Here is a 25,724-nt window from a genome sequence, read left to right on the forward strand (position 1 = left end):
TTTCGTAGAAATAAAGAATATACTTTTAATAGTTAGCATCTGTATCTAGTTTCATTAACTTCTGTTTTTTTTATTAAACTAATAAAATTAGAATTAAATAAACTTTTGTAGGTAATATGAAGTTATCAAACGAAAATTTCTTTAAACTTTACAAAATGGCAAAACTACTCAATTTCGACATTGCCAAGCAACATTTGCTCGACTCGTTCAAGATTGACCTGAATATTGACAACGTTTGTTTCTGCCATCAGTTTTCCAACGAAACTCAAAACAAACAAATTCAAAAGTGCACTTTCGACTTCATAACAAGGTGGTTCTGCTATTTTTCCGAGAACAAAATGTTGGATAGTTTGAGTTTTGATCTCTTTGTGAGGATCTTGTCCAGTTCAGACTTGAATATCACCTCGGAGCTTGAGGTAGGAAAAGCTGTGAACAATTGGATAGAACACGATCCAAAATCAAGAAGCAAGCTTACATTAGGTTTGGTGAAAACAATTCGTCTACCTCTGCTATCAACTGCTGCTTTAAACACATTGTTAGATGCTGAAACATTTTCAAAATGTGCTGAGAGTAAGCGGGTTATATTCAAAGCTATCAGCGATAAAACTATTCAGAACCTTGACCCGAGCTTTGTGGACTGTCGAGTGAGACATTGTGCTCAGGATAGTTTTGAGGTAGCAATTTGCGGCACTAAGAACCGTAACTATCACGTGTTCAAGTTGGAAAATGAGAACTGCTCCTTTGTCACTGAGATCACGCGTTTTGATGAAAATATTGACGTGTCCTCAGTTGAGTTCGTGAACGGGATCATATACTTCTTGGGTTACGAATATTTTCTTAACAATGTATCGGTGCTGTCTTACTCAGTTTTGACTGGATCCTGGGAGGAATTGAAGTTTCCCGATTGTTCGTTAAACTGCGGCGATTTTTCAACCTGCAGCTTGGCGGGTAAAATATACATTTTGGCGGGAAACGCGCTACGTAACGTATCAGGAACCAACTTTTTCGTTTTTGATCCCAGCACTGAAAGTTTCAAGAAGCTGAAACATACCGAACGTTCCAGGAAGGAAGCCGCATCATCCGTATTCAACGGAAGAATAGTGACGTCAGGAGGATTCGATCATCCGACATCCGTTGAAGCGTACGATCACTGCGCAGATGAATGGTCACGTGACATGCCCGACATGCTGGTGGGAAAAAGAAGTCACGCTTCGGTGAGCATCGGAAACAAAATGTACGTGATCAGCAAAGTAGAATGTTGCGAGATTTTTGATCTCTTCAGCGGGAAGTTTGCTCTTCTTCAAGCTCCTCCACTTAAGGAGAAAGTTTTTAGCTGTCACTACGTAGTAATTGGTAGCAAAATAATAGCGTTTGCTGGCAGCTATGAATATGAATGTGTTGTTTTTGATCCGGAGAAATCAGAATGGGAGAAGAAAGTAAGACTATGTTTCAGGCAAATTGGACTTTATGGTAGTTACCACTTTGTAAAATATCCAAAATATATTTGTCCTTCGTTTTTTTACCATGTTAAATAAACTTACTACTGAAATTAGCAAAGGTCTAACATTGTTGCCCTTAATGTTTCTTACGTTATTTAAATCACTAAAGTTACATTTTTTTTGAAGTTTGACATGTTCTTGACATGACTTTAAACTTTATTCTGGTGTATGACTCAATAACCGAAAGGTTTTTTCGTACACCAGATCCTTGGACCAAGTGTTTGAGCGTTTTTTGTTTTCGTTCAATAAACATCTTTAATAGCGCCTAACAGCTTTTCAAACTTCAACTAACTGTGGAAACTTTTTCTACAATTGACTACATATAAAATGTTAATTACTATTTTTACTCTGTAAAAATAGTCCTACAAAATATAATTATAGCTTTTAAACAAAGGATAATGTTATTTAAAAAAACAATGTTGGAAACCCTAATAAACTAACTAAAAATTTATTTTCTTCATTTATCAAGATATTACTAGTATTTGATAAATTAGAAGAACAATATCAAATAACTTTATATAAACATAAATGTAAAAGACGTTTGGGAATCTGTTCAATTACAACTCTATTTTTAATTGCTGTTTTACTAAAATTAGCAAAAGTTTGCTTAACTCAAATCTATTTTTTACAATAACCGAGTTTTAGCAAAACTTTAGTAAATAGCATTGAAACTTTTGAAGTAAAATTTTACTATTTAAATTGAAAAAAGTGAATAATGATTATTTGTACAAGTATAAAAGATTTGTTAACTTTATGTAACTTTGTTTATAGTATTAGTACAAAAAGCTCCCACAAGTTATAAATTCATTATGACATCACAGATAAATTCTATTTTTAACTCAGTTTCCGCTTTTAGCAAGTGTAACAACAGCAAGTTACAAAATTTTAGCTTTTATTGATTTCTTATAAGTTAATTATTTAAAATTTTACTAAAAAGTATAACAAAATCTAAAATTAAGTTTCTTCTTTATAAACGTTTTTAGTAAGTAACCTACATTTTTATGAGTCGTAAAAGTTGTTTTTCAAAACACGCCCCTGATGTAAAATGAAATACCTAACAACTTTTAAGACTAGGGAATCTTTGATCATTTACAAGGTTTCCCTTTTTTTGTGAAAGCTCTCTAAAGAAACCAAAGAGCAATGGCCCCATTCAACATATTTTTTCAAAATACTTATGTAAAATACTCCTAAGATCTTTTTTGGATGTTTATCATCAACTCTAGAATATATAAAGTAAGCTTTATGGCCTCGTGGCTCCCCTTTTACAGGCTACGAACCTCTAACTTACTAAAGTTTTACCAAAATATCTGGTATAAGTTACAAAACTACTCTTAAACACGACTAAACCTACTTTTGTTTTTTTACCACCAACCTCAGAATGGTCACATGGCAATTCAAATTCTTAAAAATAAATAAAAGATTATATCTCAAGAAGTAAGGTAAATTTGAAAAAAATAAAAAAATGCATCTCTAGTTATTATTAATATCTACAAGCAACTTTTTTCTTTTTTGCAAAATCTTAAATATTTCTAATGTACTCGAAAATTACTAAAATTAACTATTTTTTTACTTTTTTTAAGCCATATCTCAAAAATTATTTAATGTTTTGCAAAAAAAAAAAAAAAAGGCTCGTAGATATTTGTAGGACCTATGTATGTATTATTTATATTTTAAAAAATTTATATTATTTTTTACTTGTGGCCCTTTCAAGTGTTTTTTAAGAATTTCAATTGTCGAAATTTGATTTGTACGAATTGGAACAGTCGTGCATCCCCTCAGAATAACTAGTGTAAGTTTCAAAATATTGCCCCCTTTGAGCTTATAGTCCCCTAAATTCTCTCGGAAACCCTGATCTAAGAGTTACATTACTGAAAGAAAAATACCAAAAATTTTAATGAGGATATTATTTTAAACATGATTTTAAAGAAAGCTTATACTTGTGGTTTCTAATTTGTGCAGTTGGTTTCTTTATCGGCAAATTTTTTATTTATAAAAGTTATACGTTTCACTAGTCTGTTGACTGAATATTAGTATGTTTTATATTTAAACTTTTGTAGAAAGTTGATGTTTAGATTTAAAATTAAAAATCAAATATTAATTTATTGTACTTTATAGCTTATATTAAAAGTAGCTATTGATTTAGAATAGCTAGGTTTTGTATAATTTCAAAACTTTTCCTCTTTTAATGTTGACACTACTAGATTAAACTAGCTATAAATTCTATATAAAACAACAAGTTTTTATAATGTAAATTAAAAATTTAGTTTGTTTAATAATTATGGGACGTATTAAGTATATTCAAAAGTAAAACGGAACAGTAATTAATAAAATGAGTTATGATTAATGTGTGATTTTTTGAAAATGTACAATCAATAGTTCAAAAAAATAATTTATTTTAAATACAGGTAAAGAGAAATACGTAGATCTTATAGTTTTTAAAGAAGTAAATCACGGTCGGCAGCGTTATGTGTCTCGCGGGTCGCACTATTTAGAAAAAACCTTTGAGGGCCGCATTTATCTAAAAAATTCTAGTAGTCAGTAGAAAAATATTATCTAAGATCAAAAATATAACAAATTAATTGATTTTAGACCATAAATAAAGATTATTTATTAAATTAAGATCCTAAATGTAAGTTTTTATCACAAAAATTACAATTTTTATTGTTTTTAAAATGTATATTTTTTGGTGAAAAGGAGCTCGCGGGCCGCAGGTTTTGACTTAAAGGGCCGCATTTGGCCCGCAATTCGCCGACCCCTTATCTAGATTGTTAGTTTTATTAACATTCAAAACAAATAAATTAAACAGCTGTAAAAGGTTTTACTTTATGGGCCGCATTTGGCCCGCAATTCGCCGACCCCTTATCTAAATTGTTAGTTTTATTAACATTCAAAACAAATAAATTAAACAGCTGTAAAAGGTTTTACTTTTACCCAGTACAATTTTACAATATCTTAAAAAAGTTTTGGTTAATAATCATTTTCTATATCAAGAGTATTTCAGTTCAGTTGTTACATAATAGAGATAAGGATTTAAAAAGACTAGTTTGGAAAAAGTTCGTTTACCAAACTAAACTTTTTAAATTCTTATATTAAGTAAATTTAAAGTATAGTTTTAGTTTTTATCGCTTGTTTATTTTACATTAATTTCATTCTAACGAGTTTTATCAGTATACCAAATGTACATAGCATAAGCACTTAGTTATTTTTTTAACATTCGATTATTACGTCATTTTATATTTTAAAACTTTAAACTACAATATGGTTTTATTTCAATTTGTATTCATTCTACCTTAGTAAGATACTATTTCTGATGAGCCTTACTACGAAAGTACTAAAAGAAATCTATGAAAAATGAAATGTATTTTGTTATATTTTTTAAATGAATAAGGTATCAATAAAAAACTGAATGAACACCAACAAATAATTTTGCTACTAAGTCAAATCGTAATTCTTCTTTTACATTAAAAATAATATAAACTTAAGTTTACAAATAAAAAAAAATAACTTTGACAGTTGCCTTTAAAATTTACTAATTCTTTACAAAACATAATTAGATAAGTTTTGAATAACAATATTGCTCAAGAATGAAATTACATTACACTTTTAATATTAAAAAACAAAAAGAATATTCAAAAATAGTACTAAATATTTTTAGTTATTTCGAATTGACCTAAACAAGTTTTGAAAACTGTATTATGATATTTCTATTAAAATGAATATTTTGGTAGAAAGTGGTCTTTCTACTTAATAGAAAGATAAGGCAAGGGCATAAACTATACAATAAACAAAATATAACAAGTTTCTAACAGAACCTTTACAAACTTTTTTTTCAGCGGAAATTGTTAACTATTTAAGTTTATCACAAAGTTTATAAAGTAAAATTATTACCAACTGTATTTTTACAAATTTGTTACAATATCTCAGAATAATATAGTTTTTTGTTGTTTTCTAACAATAAAATTGGTACATAATTTTCGATAATGTTTGTTAGAAACCAAATAAGCAATTCAAAGCAGGGCTTCTCAATCTCAGCCAAGTGGCCCCCTTGGGTGCCATGAGCATTAAAGAGACCACAGGGGGCCATGAGCTCATAATTTTAAACCTTACACTAGATATTCTGGATTTTATGAAGAAGAGCAAAAAAAGGTCTTAGGCGGTTTTAATGGTAATTATTAGAGAAATCTTGTGAAAGGGGCTTTAGCTTTTTTACTTACTTCGAAGTGAGAAAAAATTTGGGAAACCCTGATTTGAAAAAACTATTCCTTACCAAGATTTATAGATAAATATTAAGCTGGTAGAGAAGAATCGGACCTGAAGAAAAATATAGTGAAAATGTTTCAATAAAACTAAAAGTATTTTATTAAGTTTTCTGGTTTAAAGATTGAGTCAGCTTTTTAATAGACCTTAAAAAGATATTACAAGTTTTTGTGTCAAGCATGGTAAAGTTATTAAAATTATTAAGTTTACCATTTTTTTAAATTTAATTTTTATTTTATTATACATTTTATTTAATTATTTAAAAGGTTATTTAATTATGTTGGTTGGAAAATTTAACAAAGATCTTTAGTTTTATTGAAGCACTTTCAGTTTATAATTTTCTTTACGTCCCATTCTTTTTTACCAGCTAACTATTTATTTAAAAATCTTGTTAAGAAATTTGGGAAACCCTGATTTGAAAAAACTATTCCTTACCAAGATTTATAGATAAATATTAAGCTGGTAGAGAAGAATCGGACCTGAAGAAAAATATAGTGAAAATGTTTCAATAAAACTAAAAGTATTTTATTAAGTTTTCTGGTTTAAAGATTGAGTCAGCTTTTTAATAGACCTTAAAAAGATATTACAAGTTTTTGTGTCAAGCATGGTAAAGTTATTAAAATTATTAAGTTTACCATTTTTTTAAATTTAATTTTTATTTTATTATACATTTTATTTAATTATTTAAAAGGTTATTTAATTATGTTGGTTGGAAAATTTAACAAAGATCTTTAGTTTTATTGAAGCACTTTCAGTTTATAATTTTCTTTACGTCCCATTCTTTTTTACCAGCTAACTATTTATTTAAAAATCTTGTTAAGAACAGTTTTTTTCAAATCAGGGTTCCCTAAATTTTTTTCCTTAAAAGAAAGTAAAAAAACTATGGCCCCCTACAACAAGATTTATCTAAAAATTACCATTAAAAGCGCCTTAAACGATTTTTTGCTCTTCATCATCAAATCCAGAATATCTAGTGTAAGTTTCAAACTATTAATTCATGCCCCCCTGTGGTACCCTTTGCTGCTCATGGCCTCCAAGGAGACTACTTGGCCTAGTTTTGGAAGTCCTGCGTTAAATTTTTTATTTGGTTTGTACCGAACCTTCAGCATAATATATGACATACTAGTTGCAATAAAATAGCTTTAATTGGCTTCTAACAAACATTGTCAAAAATTATGAACTAATTTTATTTATGAAGATTAAAAAAGCTGTATTTTTGTGATATTTGTAACATATTTGTAAACATACAGTTTTTGATAAATTTTTTTTATAAACCTTGTGATAAATTTAAATAGTTAACAATTTCCGCTGATTGTAAAGGTTCTGTTAGGAACTTGTTACAATTAGTTTATTGAAAAGTTCATTCCTTGCTTTGTCTTTCAATTGAGTAAAAAGACCATTTTCTACCAAAATATTCATTTTATAAGAAATATCTTAACATAGCTTTTAAAACTTGATAGAGTATATCAAAAATTCTAGAAGTAGTAAGTACTATTTTTCAAACATATACTTAAATCTTTTTATTTTAGAAGTTTAATATTGTTCCATTCTTGAGCAACATTAAACTTTAAAACTTATCAAATTATGATTTGTATACTATCAGATAATTTTAAAACTATTGAAGTTAATTTTTTTCTTTGTAAGCTTAAGTTGATACTCTTCTATTTTGAAATAAAAATCCTGACTTGACTTAGTAGTTAGACTATTTGTCAGTTTATATCAAACTTTTTATTCATGCCTTATTTATTCAAATTAAATAACAAGTTAACAGCAAATTCTTTTATGGTACTGTTAAAAGTATATTAAGCTTTTTTACTGATGTTCATCACTTTTCTTCACAATCACAAATACATTATTTTAAATTTAAGCTATCTTTTTTTAATCAAAATTAGCATTCACAATTTTATTTAGTAGGTAAATTGATTCTTTAGTTTTTATTAATAAGCCTTAGCCACATTAAACATTAAATTTTAACACATTTCATTATTGAAGTTTTGTTTACAAGTTTTTATAAGTGTTATAATATAGTTTGTAAACTAAGCCTTGATCTCTCCATAAATTTTTATTTCAACTTTTAGATATATATAGAATTAAGAATCTAGTTGATTTTCTTAATGAAACAATGTTTTATAGATAAATTAATTTGTGGTTCAATTAGTTTGTAGGTATGTTTTTCTTAAGTGGAGTTAAACATTTACTCTAATTAATATCTAACTTAAAATAGGTATTTTTGTGTTTCAAACATTTTTCAGTTAAGCTATACATTCAAAGTATCTGTTTTGTTCAGTTCATTTTTAGATAGTTTCTATAATCACTTAATAAAAAAAACAAGTTTATGAAAAAATAAAGGTTGAAGCTACTTAACATATTTAAATTCTCTATGACAACAATAGATAAGCTACATACTTTTTGTAATTTATTTTTTAATGATATCTAGTTGATCTTGTTATCTGCGTTTCTATACTGTAAAGAAATTTTAACTAAACAATTAACTTTATTAAAAATAATGATAATAGTCTTGTTAAATTGATAATTAGTAGGTAAATAATAACAAATTATACAGTAATCTTCCTTAATTCCACCAACATGTGTTTCTGTGTGTTAACCAATCAACACACTTCAACTAGGTTATGTAAAAAATAATTACTGTAATGAAAGAATAGAAGCATAGAATAAAGTGGATGTATACATTTTTTACATTAAGATAACATAATTTCTACAGATAATAGTTATTATAAGTAAAATACTTAATATTAAATCCGACTGTTATAAAACTATATAATATTTGTAATTATTAAGTTCTAAACAAACATACATACTTACACAGAAACATATGTTGATGGAATAAAGGAAGATTACTGTATAATTTGCTTTTATTTATATTCCAGTGAAGTTACTTCACTAGGATCTTTTATTAGCAAACTATTAAACCTATATTTTGAACAGTTAAATACCAAGTATTAAAGTATCAACAAAACTGAAAAAATGGTACTTTTAAATTGTTATTCAATCAATGTACTTTTTCTGATGATCGTTTTTTGATAAACTATTATAGTTGTTAAGTGTAATCCAGTACTTCCTTCAGTTATAAGATCTACTTTTGAAAAGTCAATCTCTAATTATAATCTTCAATAATGGTTTAAAATGCAATTTTTTAAATAATTAGTAATTTCAAAGCTAATGCTTTTTTAGTCTGAAAAAATTAACAAGCATAATAAAAAAGTTTTATTAAAATTGTATCAATAATAATGAAATGATACAAATCTGTTGAAATTAACTAGGTGTATTTATAAAAAGTCTTTAATTTTTTTTAAATTTAATCTAACAATAGATTGAAAATTAAATACCTTTAACCTTAAACCAGTGGTCGATAAAGTGTACAATGGTGCACACTAGTGTACACAGAATTTTTTGTGGGTTGCAGGAAATTTAATCATAAGATTACTTGAGGCTAAAACTCAACTGTTATTTAAGTAAAGATCTTCAAGTAAAGAAAATGTAGGTGCTCACATTTATTGTCCATGGTTGAGTATGGAGAAAGTTTTGTCCTTCAACAACCTACAATCATGATAGGGAATTAAATGAATTAAATTTTAAAGCTTAATATTTTATTGTTTTAAGTAACTATTTTAAATTACAATATTATGCTTAATATATCAATTTTACTTAATTTAAACAAAATTAACTAGTATTTTACAACTTTTATACTAAGTAACTGTTCTTTCTTAATACTTAAAATAGTTTCTTTATTAATTTAACTTAATATTAAGTGTAATACTTACAATAAAGAAAAAAATATTTAAAATAAAAGAAAAATAAATGTTTTAAAATCTTCTTAAGTGCATAATTTTTTCTCTGTAAATACATATTAGTAATATATAAATTCAAAGTAACAAATTTTATTTCAAACAATAGAAGTTGTTTATAATTATATATTTTCTAATTATAAATTGTTATTTTATTAGTATATTTATATGGAAATAGAGTTTAAATAGTACTTATAAAACCTACAGAAAATATAGGCTTAGATTAATACAGAGTTGCCAACACTAAAGGTACTTTGAAATTTTGAAAGTTTTGTAAAAATTTATGGCTGCTTATGGCTATTTTAAAGTTTTATGCAAGTCTTATGCTGGTAAGTTAGGTATTTTTAAAAATAAAGTTTTAGCTAGGAGAATTTACTAGTTTCTAATGTGAAAACATTTTATTAAGTTATCTATAGTTTTCTATTTGTTTAGTTCTTTTGAAAATCTTAAGATATTTGTTCTTAATTAACTTTACATTTCTCAGTTTTTGAACTTATGTTTACTATTTTTCTTTTATTTTTCTCAAAAGTCACGATAGTCTAAATCTAATTTAAAGAAACAGTTGTTGTTTTTTTTTACTCAGATTAATATTTATACTTATAAAAGTATCAACTCAGTTAATAATCAGTTAATATCCAGTTTTAGTTTTAGTATGAATCAAGGTTGCCACACACTTATACCAGTAAAACTTTAATTGAAAATTCAATTTGACTATGGATGTCTTTTTTTTGCAAAACTTAAGCTAGTTTTAATATTTTTGTTAAATTTCCGGATGCTTTCATAAATCAGGTTTAAAAGTATATTTTTTAAAATTAAATCTAACTGATTGTAATAATAATAATTTTTTTTAGTCGTCATGGTTGATTAGCTTTATAATATTTCAGATTTTGACTTTTTCTTTTTTTATTTTGTAAAACATAAGATAACCGAGGCTTGTTTAATGTAAGTTTTGCTTGGTTTTTATACACACAGGATAACTAAGGCCAGCTAGAATTCTTAAAAAATTTCATGATTAAATATAATGCTGGTATAATTCAGGCTAACTTAAACTAGTTTGAAAAAAAACTTTGATTAACCCAGGCCAGTTTATTTTTTTTAATAAAAAACTCAGCATAATTTGAAATTTATAGAAAATTTCAGTCAAGTGTTCATCTAAAGAGTCCAGTGGTTCTTCAACTTTTTCATGTGTTACTTCTTTATAGAAGGCTATTGCCAAACTTACCTATTTTTGAAAGGTAATTACCAAATTTACCCATAAAATACAGAATTCAGTTTAATTTTGAGGAAAAAATTCTTGATTTTTTCATGTTTAGGCTTATTGAATGTTAAAAATAGTAAAACTTAATGAGTTTATTTAACCTAAAAATATCAACAGTTAAATACTTACTTATAAATTAAAACAACAATTTAAAACACTACATTAAATATCTTGATTGAGATTTGTTTGTTTTAGTTTTAATATTCTTATATTTTTATTGCCAATTTTGTTTAAAATCTGAATTTTCAAACCTTATCTACATAAAACAATACATATTCAAGATTCAAAAACTTAAGATAGCTCAGAACAGTTTCAAGTCATTAAGTTTTCTCTTATATGACAAGTGGCAACCCTGCTAAAGCTGTTATTGGTTACTCAGACTGACTTTGTTTTGGGTTTATGAAAGGCACAACTTTTATTTAATCTCCTTATGATAAATCATAAATTATTTTAAATTTACCTCTAACTATCAACTAGGAATCTTAGTTTTTATTCTTCATAACTATAATGTTTCAACTTTATTAGTTTTATCAAAAGACTTATTAAAAAAATTTTTAATGTTTATATTTTCAAAAAATTCTTGAAATCGGCTCAAAAACATATTTTTTTTTGTGTTTTGTACTATATTGCTATGTAACTTCAGTATCTTGTAAAATATGAAATCAGTTTTTAGTGTTTTTATAAAGTTTATTTTAAAACAACCAAAATTTATTTTCTGTTTCAAATGTGTCTTAATATTTTATAGTTCTTCAAATTTTTACTTTATGTAAATATTTGAAGCAAAAATTGTCAATTATTGTTCAATTTTAGAATTTATGTTAACATTTGTTCTGTATTTTTAATAATATAAGTTAGTTTGAAGTATTTTGAGATTTAAATTAAAACTAAGACTGTTTTAAATTTTTATTTAATCAGGTCATGTTAAGACTTTTTTTTTTCTTACCTTAAAGCCTAGCTTTGTGAATTTAAAACCTTTTTTGCCTTGAAAATAATGTTTTAATTTGTTTATATCATGCCTCTTAAAAATCTTTTATATTTTAGGTTCTTGAGCTTCACTAACAATATCTTCTTTCAGTATTTAACCCTTACTACTATTTTAATAAAAGACTTTTTTTTCAAAAAGTAGCATTCCTGATATTGGTACAAAATAACTTTTTTTTAGTTGCAAGTTATTGAAATGTCATTTTTACTTATTATATTTTGCAATTACAATTTTATATAACTTAGTTTGTTATATTATGCAAAAATAAAAAAATATTTAAAAAAATAACAAGCTTCAAACAATTATAGATTGTTTTAGTGGATAACATAAATAAAACATAATAAACATAAATTTTAGTGGATAGCTGTCTAATTTGCACGAGTGTACAAAATTGCACGAAGACTTTTTTACACGAGCAGACAATTTTGCACGGGTTACTTTTGTTTTTAATATCTGTATAAATTTTAATTATTTTTTTTTAGTTTATTGGATTTTCTTTACTTTCACTGTTACTCCTTACCCTCGGTCGGTATTTTATTTATTTTATTTTTAAATTTTTTAATTAAATCTATATATTTTTAACTATCACTGTTACCCTAAACCCTTACCCTCGGTTGGTAGCTTTTTTTTATAACTTTCATCAGTTATATTTTTATTTTTACTATCACTGTTACTTCTAACCCTCGGTCATTAACTTTTTTTGTTTATCAATTCTTTTTAGTTTTTCCTTTTCCTTTTTGTTTTATTTTATTTTTGTATCTTTTACTCTCGTGCAAAAATTTAACTCGTGCAAAACTGACTCTAAGTGCAAAATTGTCTTCGTGCAATTTTGTACCCTCGTGGAATTCGGTCTTCGTGCAATTTACACCCGTTACCAATTTTAGTGAACAACTTTACCCAAAATTACTTCTAATTTTAAATGTGGTTATTTATATTTTTAACGCAAATTTAAAAGATTTATTAAAATTTAGCATAACTTGATCTAAATATTTTCACTTGTTTTTAAAATTAAAAGCAGGTAAGCAAAACTAATTATATAAAATACGGGATCGTCAAACACTTAATAAAAACTTTAAGACTAGTTATATTATATATATATTATTTTTTAAACTAAAGCAATGTAAGAACTTTTTCAAAAACACTATGGTGACATAGGTTTCATATTTTAAATATAAATTCAGATTAGTTTTCATATTTTTGCTTTATCTGTGGCAATTATTAATAATAATAATAATAATAATAATAATAATAATAATAATAATAATAATAATAATAATAATAATAAGGCCCGCTATCAGCCGAGATCGGCTATGCGTGTTGTGCACAGAGAAGAAAAAATAAAAAAATTACATGTTAAAAAAAAAAATCAATTAAATTTATTCTGCTTCTTATTTCTTCATCTTCTTCTTCGTTTTTCTAAAATATTCCTTTTCTCTTTCTTGCAGTCTTTTGTGTATAGTTGATCTCCATTTGGCACGGTCATTTGCAAGCAACTCCCAATCATCAGTTCCAATGTTCAAGCTTTTTAAGTCGCGCTTGCATACATCCTTAAAACGTAATTTTGGACGTCCTCGATTTCGTTTGCCAACGACAAACTCGCCATACAATAGAAACTTTGGGATCCGCTCAGTATTCATTCTCAGGATATGACCGAGCCAGCGAAGCCTGCGCTGACTGAGGGTAAAGTACATAGTGGTAAGACCAGTACGTCTCAATACTTCCTCATTGGTGATCTTTTGCTGCCATGTAATTCCAAGGATGCGACGAAAGCATCGTAGGTGGAAGGTATTGATTTTCTTCTCCTGTACGCTAGGTAACGTCCATGTCTCGCTACCGTAAAGCAGAGTACTGCAGACACAGGAACGGTAAACGTTAGCCTTTGTTCGAATGCTTAGCTTTTGGTTATCCCAAACTCTTGCAGTCAAGCGAGCGAAAGTTCCTGATGCTTTGCCAATGCGACTATTTATTTCTTTGTCCAATGATGCGTTTGACGCAACATTTGAGCCAAGGTATACAAAGTTATCTACATTCTCGATATCCTTACAATTGATCTTGATTGATGGTAAAATATTTGTTCCTTGAATTAGAATTTTAGTCTTCTTAAGGCTTATAGTAAGGCCGAAATCCGAGCATGCCGAAGAAAACTGATTCAGCAGTGTCTACAGGTCTTGGGCAGAGTGAGCCACGAGTGCAGCATCGTCAGCAAATAAAAGATCACGTATGGTGACTTTCTTCAGATTTCGCTTAGCTCTTAGATTTGAAGGGTTGAAAAGGTGTCCGTCAGTTCTTGTATGAAGCTTGATTCCAGTAGTTAATGAATTAAAAGCATGCTTTAATAGCATCGGAAAGAAGATTCCAAACAAAGTTGGAGCAAGTACGCAGCCTTGCTTTACCCCACTTTTGATTTCAAATGAATCAGATACACTACTATCATATTGAATGGTTGCCCTTGTGTTTGTATGAAAAGACTTCACAATATTGAATAATTTTGGAGAACATCGAATTTTCAGCAGTATAGCATATAGTCCTTCTCTACTTACCAAGTCAAAGGCTTTAGTGAGGTCAATGAAAGCGATGTACAAAGGCATGTTCTGCTCATTACATTTCTCTTGTAACTGACGTACAGAAAAAATCATGTCGGTGGTAGATCTTTTAGACCTAAATCCACATTGAGACTCAGGATATACTCTTTCAGCCAGCTTCTGAATACGAGGAAGAACCGCTCTTGCAAAAACTTTACCAGCAATCGCAAGAAGAGAAATTCCCCTGTAACTATTGCAGTCCGATCTGGAAGCCTTGTTTTTATATAAGACTATGATCTTAGCATCACGCATGTCTTGTGGCACTATACCTTCTCTCCAACATTTGGCTAAAATATCATGTAAATGAGGTAACAAGCATGACTTACAATTGCGGACCAAGTCCGCTGGTTTGCCGTCACTACCTGGAGCTTTCCACGGAGCCATCATATCAATGGCTTTACTGAGTTCTTCAGTAGTTGGTACGCTATCCAGGTCATCCATCATTGGTAGACTATCCATTCTGTTAAGGGCATCATTAGTAACAATATTCTGTGTAGAATACAGAAGGGAAAAGTGTTGAACCCATCTACTCAACTGTTCATTCCTACTGTGTAAGATTTCACCAGTCTCAGATAACAAAGGTGATATTGACCTCTTTGTTGGTCCAACTGCTTTTCTTATTCCTTCGTAGACTGATTTGGTATCTCCTCTGTCAGCAGCAGCCTGAATACGGGCACTAGCCTTTAACCAAAACTCAGTAGCACATTTTCTAGCTGCCCTCCGAAAATTTTTTCTGGCTTCACGAAGTCTATTAAGACACGTGTTACTTGGGTCACGTTGATAATCAACATGAGCCTGTCGCTTTTTCTTTAAAAGAGGAGATAAAATATTGATATTTTCTTCGAACCAGTCTTTGTTGGCATGTTTGTTCTTTCCAAAAGTTTCAAAAGCATTCTGATATATACTTTTTTCGATCCTAGACAAAGACTCAGAAGCAGATGTGTCCGACGAAGAGACAGATGGCATCAGAGTTGAGAACTTTTTGATATTTTCCTTGTCCCGCATTGCACCTACATTTAGTCGAACTTTACGAGCTAAATTGTTTGAATTGTGCATGAACTTTTTTGAGATGTGCATTTTACAGCAGACCAAAGAATGATCGCTGTTGCAGTCTGCGCTTTGATGTGATCTAGTTAACAGAACATCGTTAATACGATGGCGTCTCACTAAGATAAGGTCTAATTGGTGCCAGTTTTTAGAACGGGGATGTTTCCAAGATTAATTATTAAACTTCAAAAAAATTTTCTAAGTTGTGTATTTTCAATTTTTTTTTTGATATTTTAGTTGTTTAAGTTGTTTTACATTTAGTTTTATTAACTTTTGATTTATGGAAAACAATATTGTTTTCAATTTTAGTTAATTTAATGAATCTAAGACAGGCTTTTTATTTTAATAATGATGGTTGTAAATGATATTCAGTTGATTTAGTTTAATGTTTTGTTTATTTATAACCAGTTATCTTAATACATTAGTATTGAAGGGACTCAATTCTGACTCAAAGAAGTGTCTACAATGTACATTCAGTTTAACTATAAACTTATATACTTAAAATAAAGTAATTTGAAATTAATTTATAAAAACATATTAGAACTTTTTTTTGCTTGAAATAACTTAATTTTAAACTTTTAATTGCTATGAAAGGAAGAAGTGATGGTTATTTTCAACCCTGAACTTAATGGAGTACAAAATTTAGTACATGCAATGAACAATAACAGCTTCAAGTAATATTTTACTCAAATCAACAGTATACATACTTTTTGAAGTTATTTGAACTTAGTTTGTTCTTTCTTATTTGTTCAACATCTATGTTAAATACAGAAAATAATAATAAAATAATGTTGAAATTATTTCATGTATGTGTTTAGTTCTTAGTGAAACATTTGAGAGTACTAGGTATTTATTAAGGTAAGCGGAAATGTGTTTATTTAAACTTGTAAAAGGAAATCCATATTAATGCTGTAGAAACAAAATTGCATAAAAAAAGAGGACTGCATGATAAGACTATTACAAATTTAAGCTACAATTGATATAGTTGAGGTATTTGATCAGATATTTTGATCTTTCAGTTGATATTAGTTTGATATAGTTGATGTACTTGATCAGTATATCGGATCAATATATCAGTTGATGTATTTGATTTTTCAGTTAATATTATTATGATATAGTTGATATGGCCTTCAGCTTTCAGTTAATATCAGTTTGATTACATATTTAATTAAGTTTAGTTAATTGTTTCTAGTCGTAAAAATGTATTTCAAAATCAATTAAAAGTGTTTTCGTGTTTCTGCCACTAGAGGCTCTCTTAGATCAGATCTTTGGGTGCACATAATTTTTCTTTGCTGTTCAGTGTGCAAAGATTTCTATTAGCTTGATGGTTTAGGCTATGTGTAATTAGATTAATTTCTACTTATCGTTTAGATCAGTGGTCGTCAAGCTTATCAATAAAAGTTCTACTTTCAATATTTGTTTAGATATTAAACTTGCAATATAAAAGTTTTACAAATGATTTAAAACTAACTTATTATCGACAGCAAGCTAAAATAAATATATAAAAATGTCAACTTTTGAAACCACAGCTGGCAACATTGAAGCATCGAGCGCACCTGGTGTTAAAAAAATAAAAACCACGAATTCTGAGAACCATGAATTATGTGAACAGTTGCTCTGGAACTTCGATGAAAACAAAAATTCCGAAGACGAAGTTGTGAAAACTTTCAAAAGAAATGCAGTTTCGTGTTTTCATGGAAGTGCATTGAAAAGTTTCTCGAATTTTTTTCGTGCAGGTAAAACGATTTTTTTTTTACTTTCTGTTAATCATATGATGATTAACTCTCTGTTTTTTACTCTCTGTTAAGTTCTGTGATGTATTTTTTGTAGAATAAAATAAATACTTATGATAGTTATCATCTCTATCTAGTTTCAATAACTTCTGTTTTTTATTTATTAAACTATTAAAATTTAAATTTAATAACCTTTTGTAGGTAATGCGAAATTATCCAACGAAAATTTCTTCAAACTTTACAAAGTGGCAAAACTACTTAATTTCGCCAATGCAAAGAAACATTTACTCGACTCGTTCAAGATTGACCTGAACATTGACAACGTTTGTTTCTACCATCAGTTTTCCATTATTGCCCAAAACAAGCAAATTCAAAAGTGCACTTTCGACTTCATAACAAGATGGTTCTGCTATTTGGCCGAGAATAAAATGCTGGACGGTTTGAGCTTTGATGTCTTTGTGAGGATCTTGTCCACTTCAGACTTGAATATCACCTCGGAACTTGAGGTAGCAAAAGCTGTGAACAGTTGGATTGAACACGATCCAGAATCAAGAAGCAAGCTTACATTAGGTTTGGTGAAAACAATTCGTCTACCTCTGCTCTCAACTGCTGCTCTGAATACATTGTTAGATGCTGACACATTTTCAAAATGTGCTGAGAGTAAGGGGGTTATACTAAAAGCTATCAGCGATAAACCTGTTCAGAATCTTGACCCGAGCTCTGCCGACTGTCGAGTGAGACATTGCGCTCAGGATAATTTTGAGGTGGCACTTTGCAGCAATAAGTACCCTACATTTCGCGTGTTCAATCTCGATAAGAAGAACTACTCGTCCTTCACTGAGATCGCACGTATAGATAAAAGTTTTGACTTGTCCTCCGTTGAGTTCGTGAACGGGATCATGTACTTCTTTGGTTACGAAGATTTACTTGATAGTTTGTCGGTGCTGTCTTACTCAGTTTTGACTGGATCCTGGGAGCATGTAACGTTTCCCGATGATTCTTTGATAGACTGCGATAATTTTTCAACTTGCACTTTGGCGGGAAAGATTTACATTTTAGGAGGAAAACGTCAGCAACGTGACCTATCAGAAACCAACTTTGTCCTTTTTGATCCCAGCACTAAAAGTTTTAGGAAACTGGAAGACACCAAACACTCCAGGGAAGGAGCCGCGTCATGCGTATTCAACGGGAGAATTGTCACCTCAGGAGGATCCGATCATCCGACATCCGTTGAAGCGTACGATCACTGCGCAGGTGAGTGGTCACGTGACATGCCCGACATGCTGGAGGGAAAAAGCGGTCACGCTTCGGTAAGCATCGGCAGCAAAATGTACGTGATCAGTAGATGGGAAGGTTGCGAGGTTTTTGATCTCTTCAGCGGGAAGTTTGCTCTTCTTCAAGCTCCGTGGGTTAAGAGGAAATTTTTTACTTCTAAGTGCGTGGTGATTGGCAGCAAGATGATAGTGGTTTCTAGCCACAATCATCGAGATTTTAATTTCATTGTTTTCGATTCAGAGGGATTAAAATTGGAGAAGGATGTTAGTTTGAGGCAAAACGAGCTGGATATTAATTGTTATCACTGTGTCAAATATCCCAAACTCAATATTTTTCCGGAAACTTTTTAATTGTGATTTTTATTTTTTGTATTGTAGTGCTAGATAAAGTATAACTGAAAATTTCAACTTGGTTTTATTTCCTGTAAATAAGTTTGTTAAGCTTAACTGAAAAAAGTATGCTCAAGATATCATAAAAAAACTTACAAAAAATGTGTAGTTTATTTTTATAGAAAGCAAATATATGTAAAACAGTTTTTACCTTTATTATTTTATAAACTTGTTTGTTTGTTTGTATGTATATAGAAACTGTTTAAAAAGAACTGATAAAATTAGATACTTTAAAAATAGAGTTCAATTGAAAGTGTTTAAAACAATAAAAATCTAAATTTTTAAGTTAGGTACCAATTTACGTAAACATTATCTTTACTTAAGTAAACCATAACGAATAACTTATGATTTACAAGTTTAAAAAAATAATGTTTCATACAATAAGTTTTATCTATAGTAGCTTTAAATGGAAAGTTTTTTAAACAATGTAAGTTTCTAATGTCCCGAACAAGACGTTAAAAGGTATCCGTGGTGTGCGACTCGATAACATTAACTAAAAGGTTTTATTGTACACAAGGTCATTGGAACAAATACTTTTGAGTGGTTTTTTCATCGTTTCATAAGATATTAATTTCATTGCAACTTTCATTTTACAACAATTAAAAGTAATATCAAAATTTCATTGGTTTATGTTTCTTTTTCTAAATAACATAAGGTACGATTTGAAGGGAACCGCTCATTTCCAACAAGCGATCATTTCCCACCTGGTCAAAAACGAGAACCGCTTACCGACCAAGGGTAAGGGTTTGGTGTAATGGTAATAAATAAACAAATTATAAATAAATAGCTAATAAAAAATAGAGGAACAGATAAAAAAATAAGAAAATATTGTGGGGGAATTGATCAGTTGGAAATTTTCGATATACCGATTTCAATTACACAATTTAATGTAACTGACATATACAAGTGCAGATTGAATTTATAAATTGTATTTTTGAGTGTACAAATATACTAGCATTCACAAACTTCATGTAACTTAGTAAAGAGTATCAATGCAGATATGCCATCATAAACTTTAAATTAGTTTCAATATCAAATATAAATTTTGAATAATTTTGTGCTAAATGTAAAGATATCACAAGAAAAAAATTAAGCTAATGTTTAACTCTTTTAAGTTCATTAGATGAAAATTTAGCAAAAAAACACAACAAAATATATTTAACACATGTTAATTTTCTGCTTAATAAACGTTTTTTAGTAAGTTATCTACTTTTTTTTTCAAAACTCGTAAAAATTGTATTTCAAATCTTGCCCTTGATGTCAAATGAAAAACTTTTAGGACTGGTAAATCTTTGATCTAAGAGAGGTTTTTCTTTTTTTTTTAGAAGGCTCCCTTAAATAACCAAAAAACTATGGCACCCTTTAACAAAAATTCTCATAATCTAATGTTGTATAAGACCTTTTGTGCTCCTCACCTTCAACTCGAAAATATCCAGTGTAAGTTTCAAATTACCGCCCCTTTTCATCTTATGGACCCTAAATTTCTAATATAGTCCATTTTCGGAAACTCTGATCTAAGAGTAACTTTACTGAAAGAACAATTAATGTATCAGTAAGTTGTATATATTTTATTATTTTAAATATTATTTTAACATGACTTAAATAAAAGGGTCGGCTGCAGTTGTGAGGTTTTTGAAATTTTTTCATTCATAAAATTATGTAAATGAGGTCAAGTGATATAATACGGCAGAATATAAAAAACATCTACACCCTAACCGAATATATAAAAACAATCCTTAAAAAAAGTTATAATTTAATAAAAGTAAGAGTATTAGCCAATCAGAAGCGACCTTAGAACTGCAGCCGTTAAAGCAAGCATTTACTTATTATAGCTTGTTTATGCAGTTGGATTATTTATTTGTAATAAAAAATGTTATTTATCAAAGTTATATGTTTCACTAGTCGGTTGACTATATTTAAATTATTGGCAACATTTTTGTTTGAATTTTTGTAGAGAACTGGTACTTAGAGGTAAAATATAAAACTATATTTTTGACTTAAGAGCGTAAATTTAAAGTAGTTAATGATTTATAATAGATAGGTTTGGTATAGTTTCAAAATTCATCTTGATTTTGATACTAGTAGATGAAATTAGTTAACATATTTTATTTTTTTTTGAAGATAACAAGTTTTTACAATGTAATCTTAAAGCTCAACTTTATTAAAAGAACAGGTGATGTTTTTAAGTTTTTTTGTTTCAAAAATTAATTAGCACAATTATTAATGATACATGTTAATACTTATAGGTATTGTTATAAAAAGTTAAAACGTATTTTGATCAGTATTTCCTTAAAAATAACTTATTTTACTTATAGGTAATGAGAATAATGTGAAACTCAAGTTTTACCTAAACTTTAATTTTTCATTTAAAACAAATAAGTTATACAACTGTGAGAGCTTTTACTTTTACCTTAAAGTTTTACCATATCTCGATAAAGTGACGTTTTCAACTGTGTTTAATTTGACTTTTTATAAAATGGCCATTTTGGTCATAAGACTATTCGAGTCTAAAACTCAATTGTCATATTTAAGTTCATAATGTTGCTAAGAAAACAATTTCAAGTAAAGAAAATACGTGAATGCTACATTTATTGTCTATGGTTGAGTATGGAGGAAGTTTTGTTTGTCATCAAACTACAATAATGGTAGGGAATTAAATGGATTAAACTAAAGGGCTAATTTTTTTCTTGTGATTAGTAACTTTTCTCAAATTATTATATTTTAATTATTAAATTAAGTTTACTAATTTTAAATAAATTAGCTAGTTTTTTTACTTTTTACACTTGATAACTATTCTTACATTATAATATAACTTTACTTAATATTAAGTACTATACTTAAAGCAAAGTTTAACAATTTATTCTCAATAAAGTATATAAACTCTTATTTACAAATACATCTTAATAATAGCTAATTTTTTTGTAACAATTATTAATTTTAAATAAGTCAAATTATTAACGACTGTTTATTTTTTATTTTTTTTTATGTTTATATAGAATTTGAATAGTACATATAAAATCTATACAAAATATAGGTTTAGATTAATACAGAGTTGCCACAAACTAAGGCTTCTTTAACTTTTTTAAAAGTTTTGTGAAAAACTAAGACTGCCTTAGGTATTTCTGAATTTCTTTTTAGAAATATCAGGCTAGTTAGGTAACTTTTCTAAAATAAATTTAATCTAGAGAAATTTACTAGTTTCAGTTTTTGAAAACTTATTTTTAAAGTTATTTATAACTTTCTATCTGTTCATTTCTTTTGATATTAATAAAACCTTAAGGGTTTTATTCTTGATTAACTGTACATTTCTCAGTTATTGAAGTTATATTAATTTTTTTATTTTTATCCAAAAGTCAGTATAGTCTCAATCTAATTTAATGAAATATTTGCTGTTTTTTTTACTTAGATTGATATTTATACTCTTAGAAGTAGTTACTCTGTTAGTAATCAGTTAATAGTCAGTTTTAAGTTTTAGTATGAATCAGGGATGCCACAAACTCATACCAGTAAAACTTTCCTTAAATATACAATTTAATTAAGGATGTCTTTCTTTTATTTTTCAAATTTTAAAATAGTTTTGATATTTTTATTAAATCTCCGGATACTTTTATGACTGAGATTTTTCTTTGAAAAGTTTTTTTTTAATATTGAATCTAACTTTTCATATTGTAATAATGATAATTTGAGATATTAAGGGTTGATTAGTTATATATTTTTTTTAGCTTAAGCCTTTCTCTTTTTCATAAACTTAAGATTACCCACGCTAGTTTGATGTAACTCATGCTTGGTTGCCATACACTCAAAATAATTAAAGCTAACTAGAATAATTTTTTGAACTTTTGATGATAAATTGTAATGATGCTATAGTTCTGGCTAAGTTAGACTAGTCTGAAATTAAAAAAAAAACTTAGGCCAGTTTGATTTTTTATTATAGAAAACTGAGCATTATTTCAAATTTTTAGAAAATTTCATTCAAGTTTTTATCTAGAAACAAAATCTTGAATGCGATTTGTTTGTTTGAGTTTTAATATTCTTACATTTTTTAGCCAATTTAATTTGATAACTGATTTTTAAAACCCTATCTAAATTTTTAAAAATAAGTTTTTTTTAAATATTTTAAAATAATTCAAAAACTCACGATGACTCAGGACAGTTTTAATTTCTTAAGTTTTCTTTTATATTACAAGTTGCAACCCTGCTAAAACTGTTATTGGTTACTCAGACTGACTTTGTTTTTGTTTAAAGAAAGGCACAACTTTTATTTATACTCCTTATATAAAATCATAAACTATTTTGAATTTAACTTAAGCTATTAACTAGGAATTATTCTTTATTACTATATTGCTACAACTTCATTACTTTTATCAGAAAGTTTATAATATAAGAACTAACAATAATAATTGTTAACTGTTTATTTTTTGCAAAATTCTTGAAATTGACTTAAAAATATATTTTTTGTTTTGTACTATAATGATATGTAATTTAGAAAATACTAAGCAAAACTTCAATTAAAATATAAAATTATTTTTTATTGTTTTAGTTAAAGTTTGTTCTAAAATAATTAAAGTAATTTTTTTGTTTCAAGTGTTTCAAAATTTTTATAGTTCTTCAAATTTTTTAATAACCTAAAGACTTGAATAAAAATATATTAGCTTTTATTCATTTTAAATATTTAAGTGAATTTTTATTCTGTAATTTTAATAATGTAAGTTAGTTGAGGTATTTTGAGATCCAAATCAAACCTTAGACTGTTTAGGATTTTTTAGTAATCAGATTAAGTTTAATTTTTTTTTCTAAACTTTAAGGCTAGGTTTTTGAATTCAAAACCTTTTGAGCCTTAATAATAATATTTTCAGGTATATTAGAAATGTTTTTGTTGTGTTTAGCACTTGATGAAATATTTGATAGTACTTGGAATTTACTAGGATAAACGGAGGTGTCTTTATTTAATTGTGTGAACGGAAATCCATATTAACGCTGTAGAAATGAAAAGTGCATTAACATTGCATGATAAAGTTGTTATAAATTCCAGCTTCAGTTGATATAAGGCTGACATTTGATATAGTTGATGTATTTGATCAGTAGATCGGATCAATATATCAGTTGACGTATTTGATTTTTTAGTTGATAATAGTTTGATAAGTATATATTAATCTGATATAGTTGATGTATTTTATCAGTATATCAGATTATTATATCAGTTGATGTATTTGATTTTTAAGTTGATAATAGTTTGATATAGTTTATATGGCTCTCGGCTTTCAGTTAATATTAGTTTAATTACATATTTAAATAAGTTTAGTTAATTGTTTCTAATCGTAAAAACGTATTTTAAAATCAAATAAAAGTGTTTTAGTATTCCTGCCATTAAAGGCTCTCCTAAAATAGATCTTTGGGTGCACATAATTTTTATTTTCACTTTAGTGTGCACAGATTTCGATTAGCTTGATGGTTTAGGCTATGTGTAACTAGATTAATTTCTTTTTATTGTTTATGTCATTGGTCGTCAAGCTTATCAATAAAAGTTCTACTTTTAATATTTGTTTAGATATTAAACTTGCAATATAAAAGTTTTACAAATGATTTAAAACTAACTTATTTTCGATAGCAAGCTAAAATAAATATATAAAAATGTCAACTTTTGAAACCACAACTGGCAATATTGGATGCTCTAGCGCATCTAGTGTTGAAGAAATAAGACTCACGAACTCTGAGAACCGTGAACTTTGTGAAGAGTTTCTCAGGAACTTTGATGAAAATGAAAATTCCGAAGACGAAAATGTTGTGAAAAGTTTCAAAAGAAATGCAGTTTTGTGTTTTGATAAAAGTGCATTGAAAAGTTTCTCTGAATTTTTTCGTAAAGGTAAAGAGTTTTTTACTCTCTGTTAAGTTATGTGATGGTTTTTTTTTTTGTAGAAATAGAAAATATACTTTCAATAGTTAGCATCTTTATCTAGTTTCATTATCTTCTTTTTTTTTATTGAACGAATAAAATTTGAATTGAATAAACTTTTGTAGGTAATGCGAAGTTATCCAAAGAAAGTTTCTTCAAACTTTACAAAGTGGCAAAACTACTTAATTTCGCCAATGCAGAGCAACATTTGCTCGACTCGTTCAAGATCGACCTGAACATTAATAACGTTTGTTTCTACCATCAATTTTCCAACATTGCCCAAAACAAACAAATTAAAAGGTGCACTTTCGACTTCATAACAAGGTGGTTCTGCTATTTGGCCGAGAATAAAATGCTGGACGGTTTGAGCTTTGATGTCTTTGTGAGGATCGTGTCTAGTTCAGGCTTGAATATCACCTCGGAACTTGAGGTAGCAAAAGCTGTGAACAGTTGGATTGAACACGATCCAAAATCAAGAAGCAAGCTTACATTAGGCTTGGTGAAAAAAATCCGTCTACCTCTGCTCTCAACTGCTGCTTTAAACACATTGATAGAATCTGAAACATTTTCAAAATGTGCTGAGAGTAAGGGCGTTATACTCACAGCTATAAGCGATAAAACTATTCTGAGTCTAGACCCGAGTTCTGTGGACTGTCGAGTGAGATATTGTGCTCAAGATAATTTCGAGGTGGCGATTTGCAGCAGTAAGTCTGGTATTACTTGCTTCCGTGACGCGTATCACGTGTTCAGGCTTGAAAATGAGGACCGCTCGTTCGTCACTGAGATCGCGCGCATGGATGAAGATATGCGCGTGGTCTCAGTTGAGTTCGTGAATGGGATCATATACCTTTTTGGGTTACGAGTGTTTTTTTGACAATGTGTATGTGCGGTCTTATTCAGTTTTGACTGGATCGTGGGACGAAGTGGAGTTTCCCGATTGTTCGATAAACTGCGAAGATTTTTCAACTTGCAGCTTGGCGGGAAAGATTTACATTTTGGCGGG

At 28.3% G+C, this 25,724-nt stretch overlaps 2 protein-coding genes across 2 annotated transcripts; both read left to right on the plus strand.

Moving 5' to 3' along the window:
• Positions 1-155: 155 nt before the first annotated feature.
• Positions 156-1,724, plus strand: LOC145846261 (ectoderm-neural cortex protein 1-like). The gene is made up of 2 exons (XM_082953138.1): positions 156-1,436; positions 1,704-1,724. The coding sequence occupies exons 1-2, from the start codon at positions 156-158 to the stop codon at positions 1,722-1,724; spliced, it is 1,302 nt and encodes a 433-aa protein (XP_082809264.1).
• A 15,214-nt stretch (positions 1,725-16,938) lies between these two features.
• On the plus strand, positions 16,939-19,583 carry LOC145846255 (kelch-like protein 7). The gene is made up of 3 exons (XM_082953133.1): positions 16,939-17,143; positions 17,366-18,702; positions 19,497-19,583. Exons 1-3 carry the CDS (start codon positions 16,939-16,941, stop codon positions 19,581-19,583), a joined length of 1,629 nt encoding a protein of 542 aa, XP_082809259.1.
• Positions 19,584-25,724: the final 6,141 nt, after the last annotated feature.

The sequence above is a fragment of the Thalia democratica genome, unplaced genomic scaffold (genome assembly GCF_965202585.1).
Source record: "Thalia democratica unplaced genomic scaffold, ktThaDemo2.hap1.1 HAP1_SCAFFOLD_364, whole genome shotgun sequence".
Lineage (NCBI taxonomy): Eukaryota > Metazoa > Chordata > Thaliacea > Salpida > Salpidae > Thalia > Thalia democratica.

Coding starts and splice junctions, on each gene's coding strand:
- LOC145846261 (XM_082953138.1), top strand. CDS start 156: ATGGCAAAACTACTCAATTTCGACATTGCCAAGCAACATTTGCTCGAC. Junction 1,437..1,703: donor AATCAGAATGGGAGAAGAAA/GTAAGACTATGT, acceptor TTCGTACACCAG/ATCCTTGGACCAAGTGTTTG.
- LOC145846255 (XM_082953133.1), top strand. CDS start 16,939: ATGTCAACTTTTGAAACCACAGCTGGCAACATTGAAGCATCGAGCGCA. Junction 17,144..17,365: donor TCATGGAAGTGCATTGAAAA/GTTTCTCGAATT, acceptor AACCTTTTGTAG/GTAATGCGAAATTATCCAAC. Junction 18,703..19,496: donor GATTAAAATTGGAGAAGGAT/GTTAGTTTGAGG, acceptor TACGATTTGAAG/GGAACCGCTCATTTCCAACA.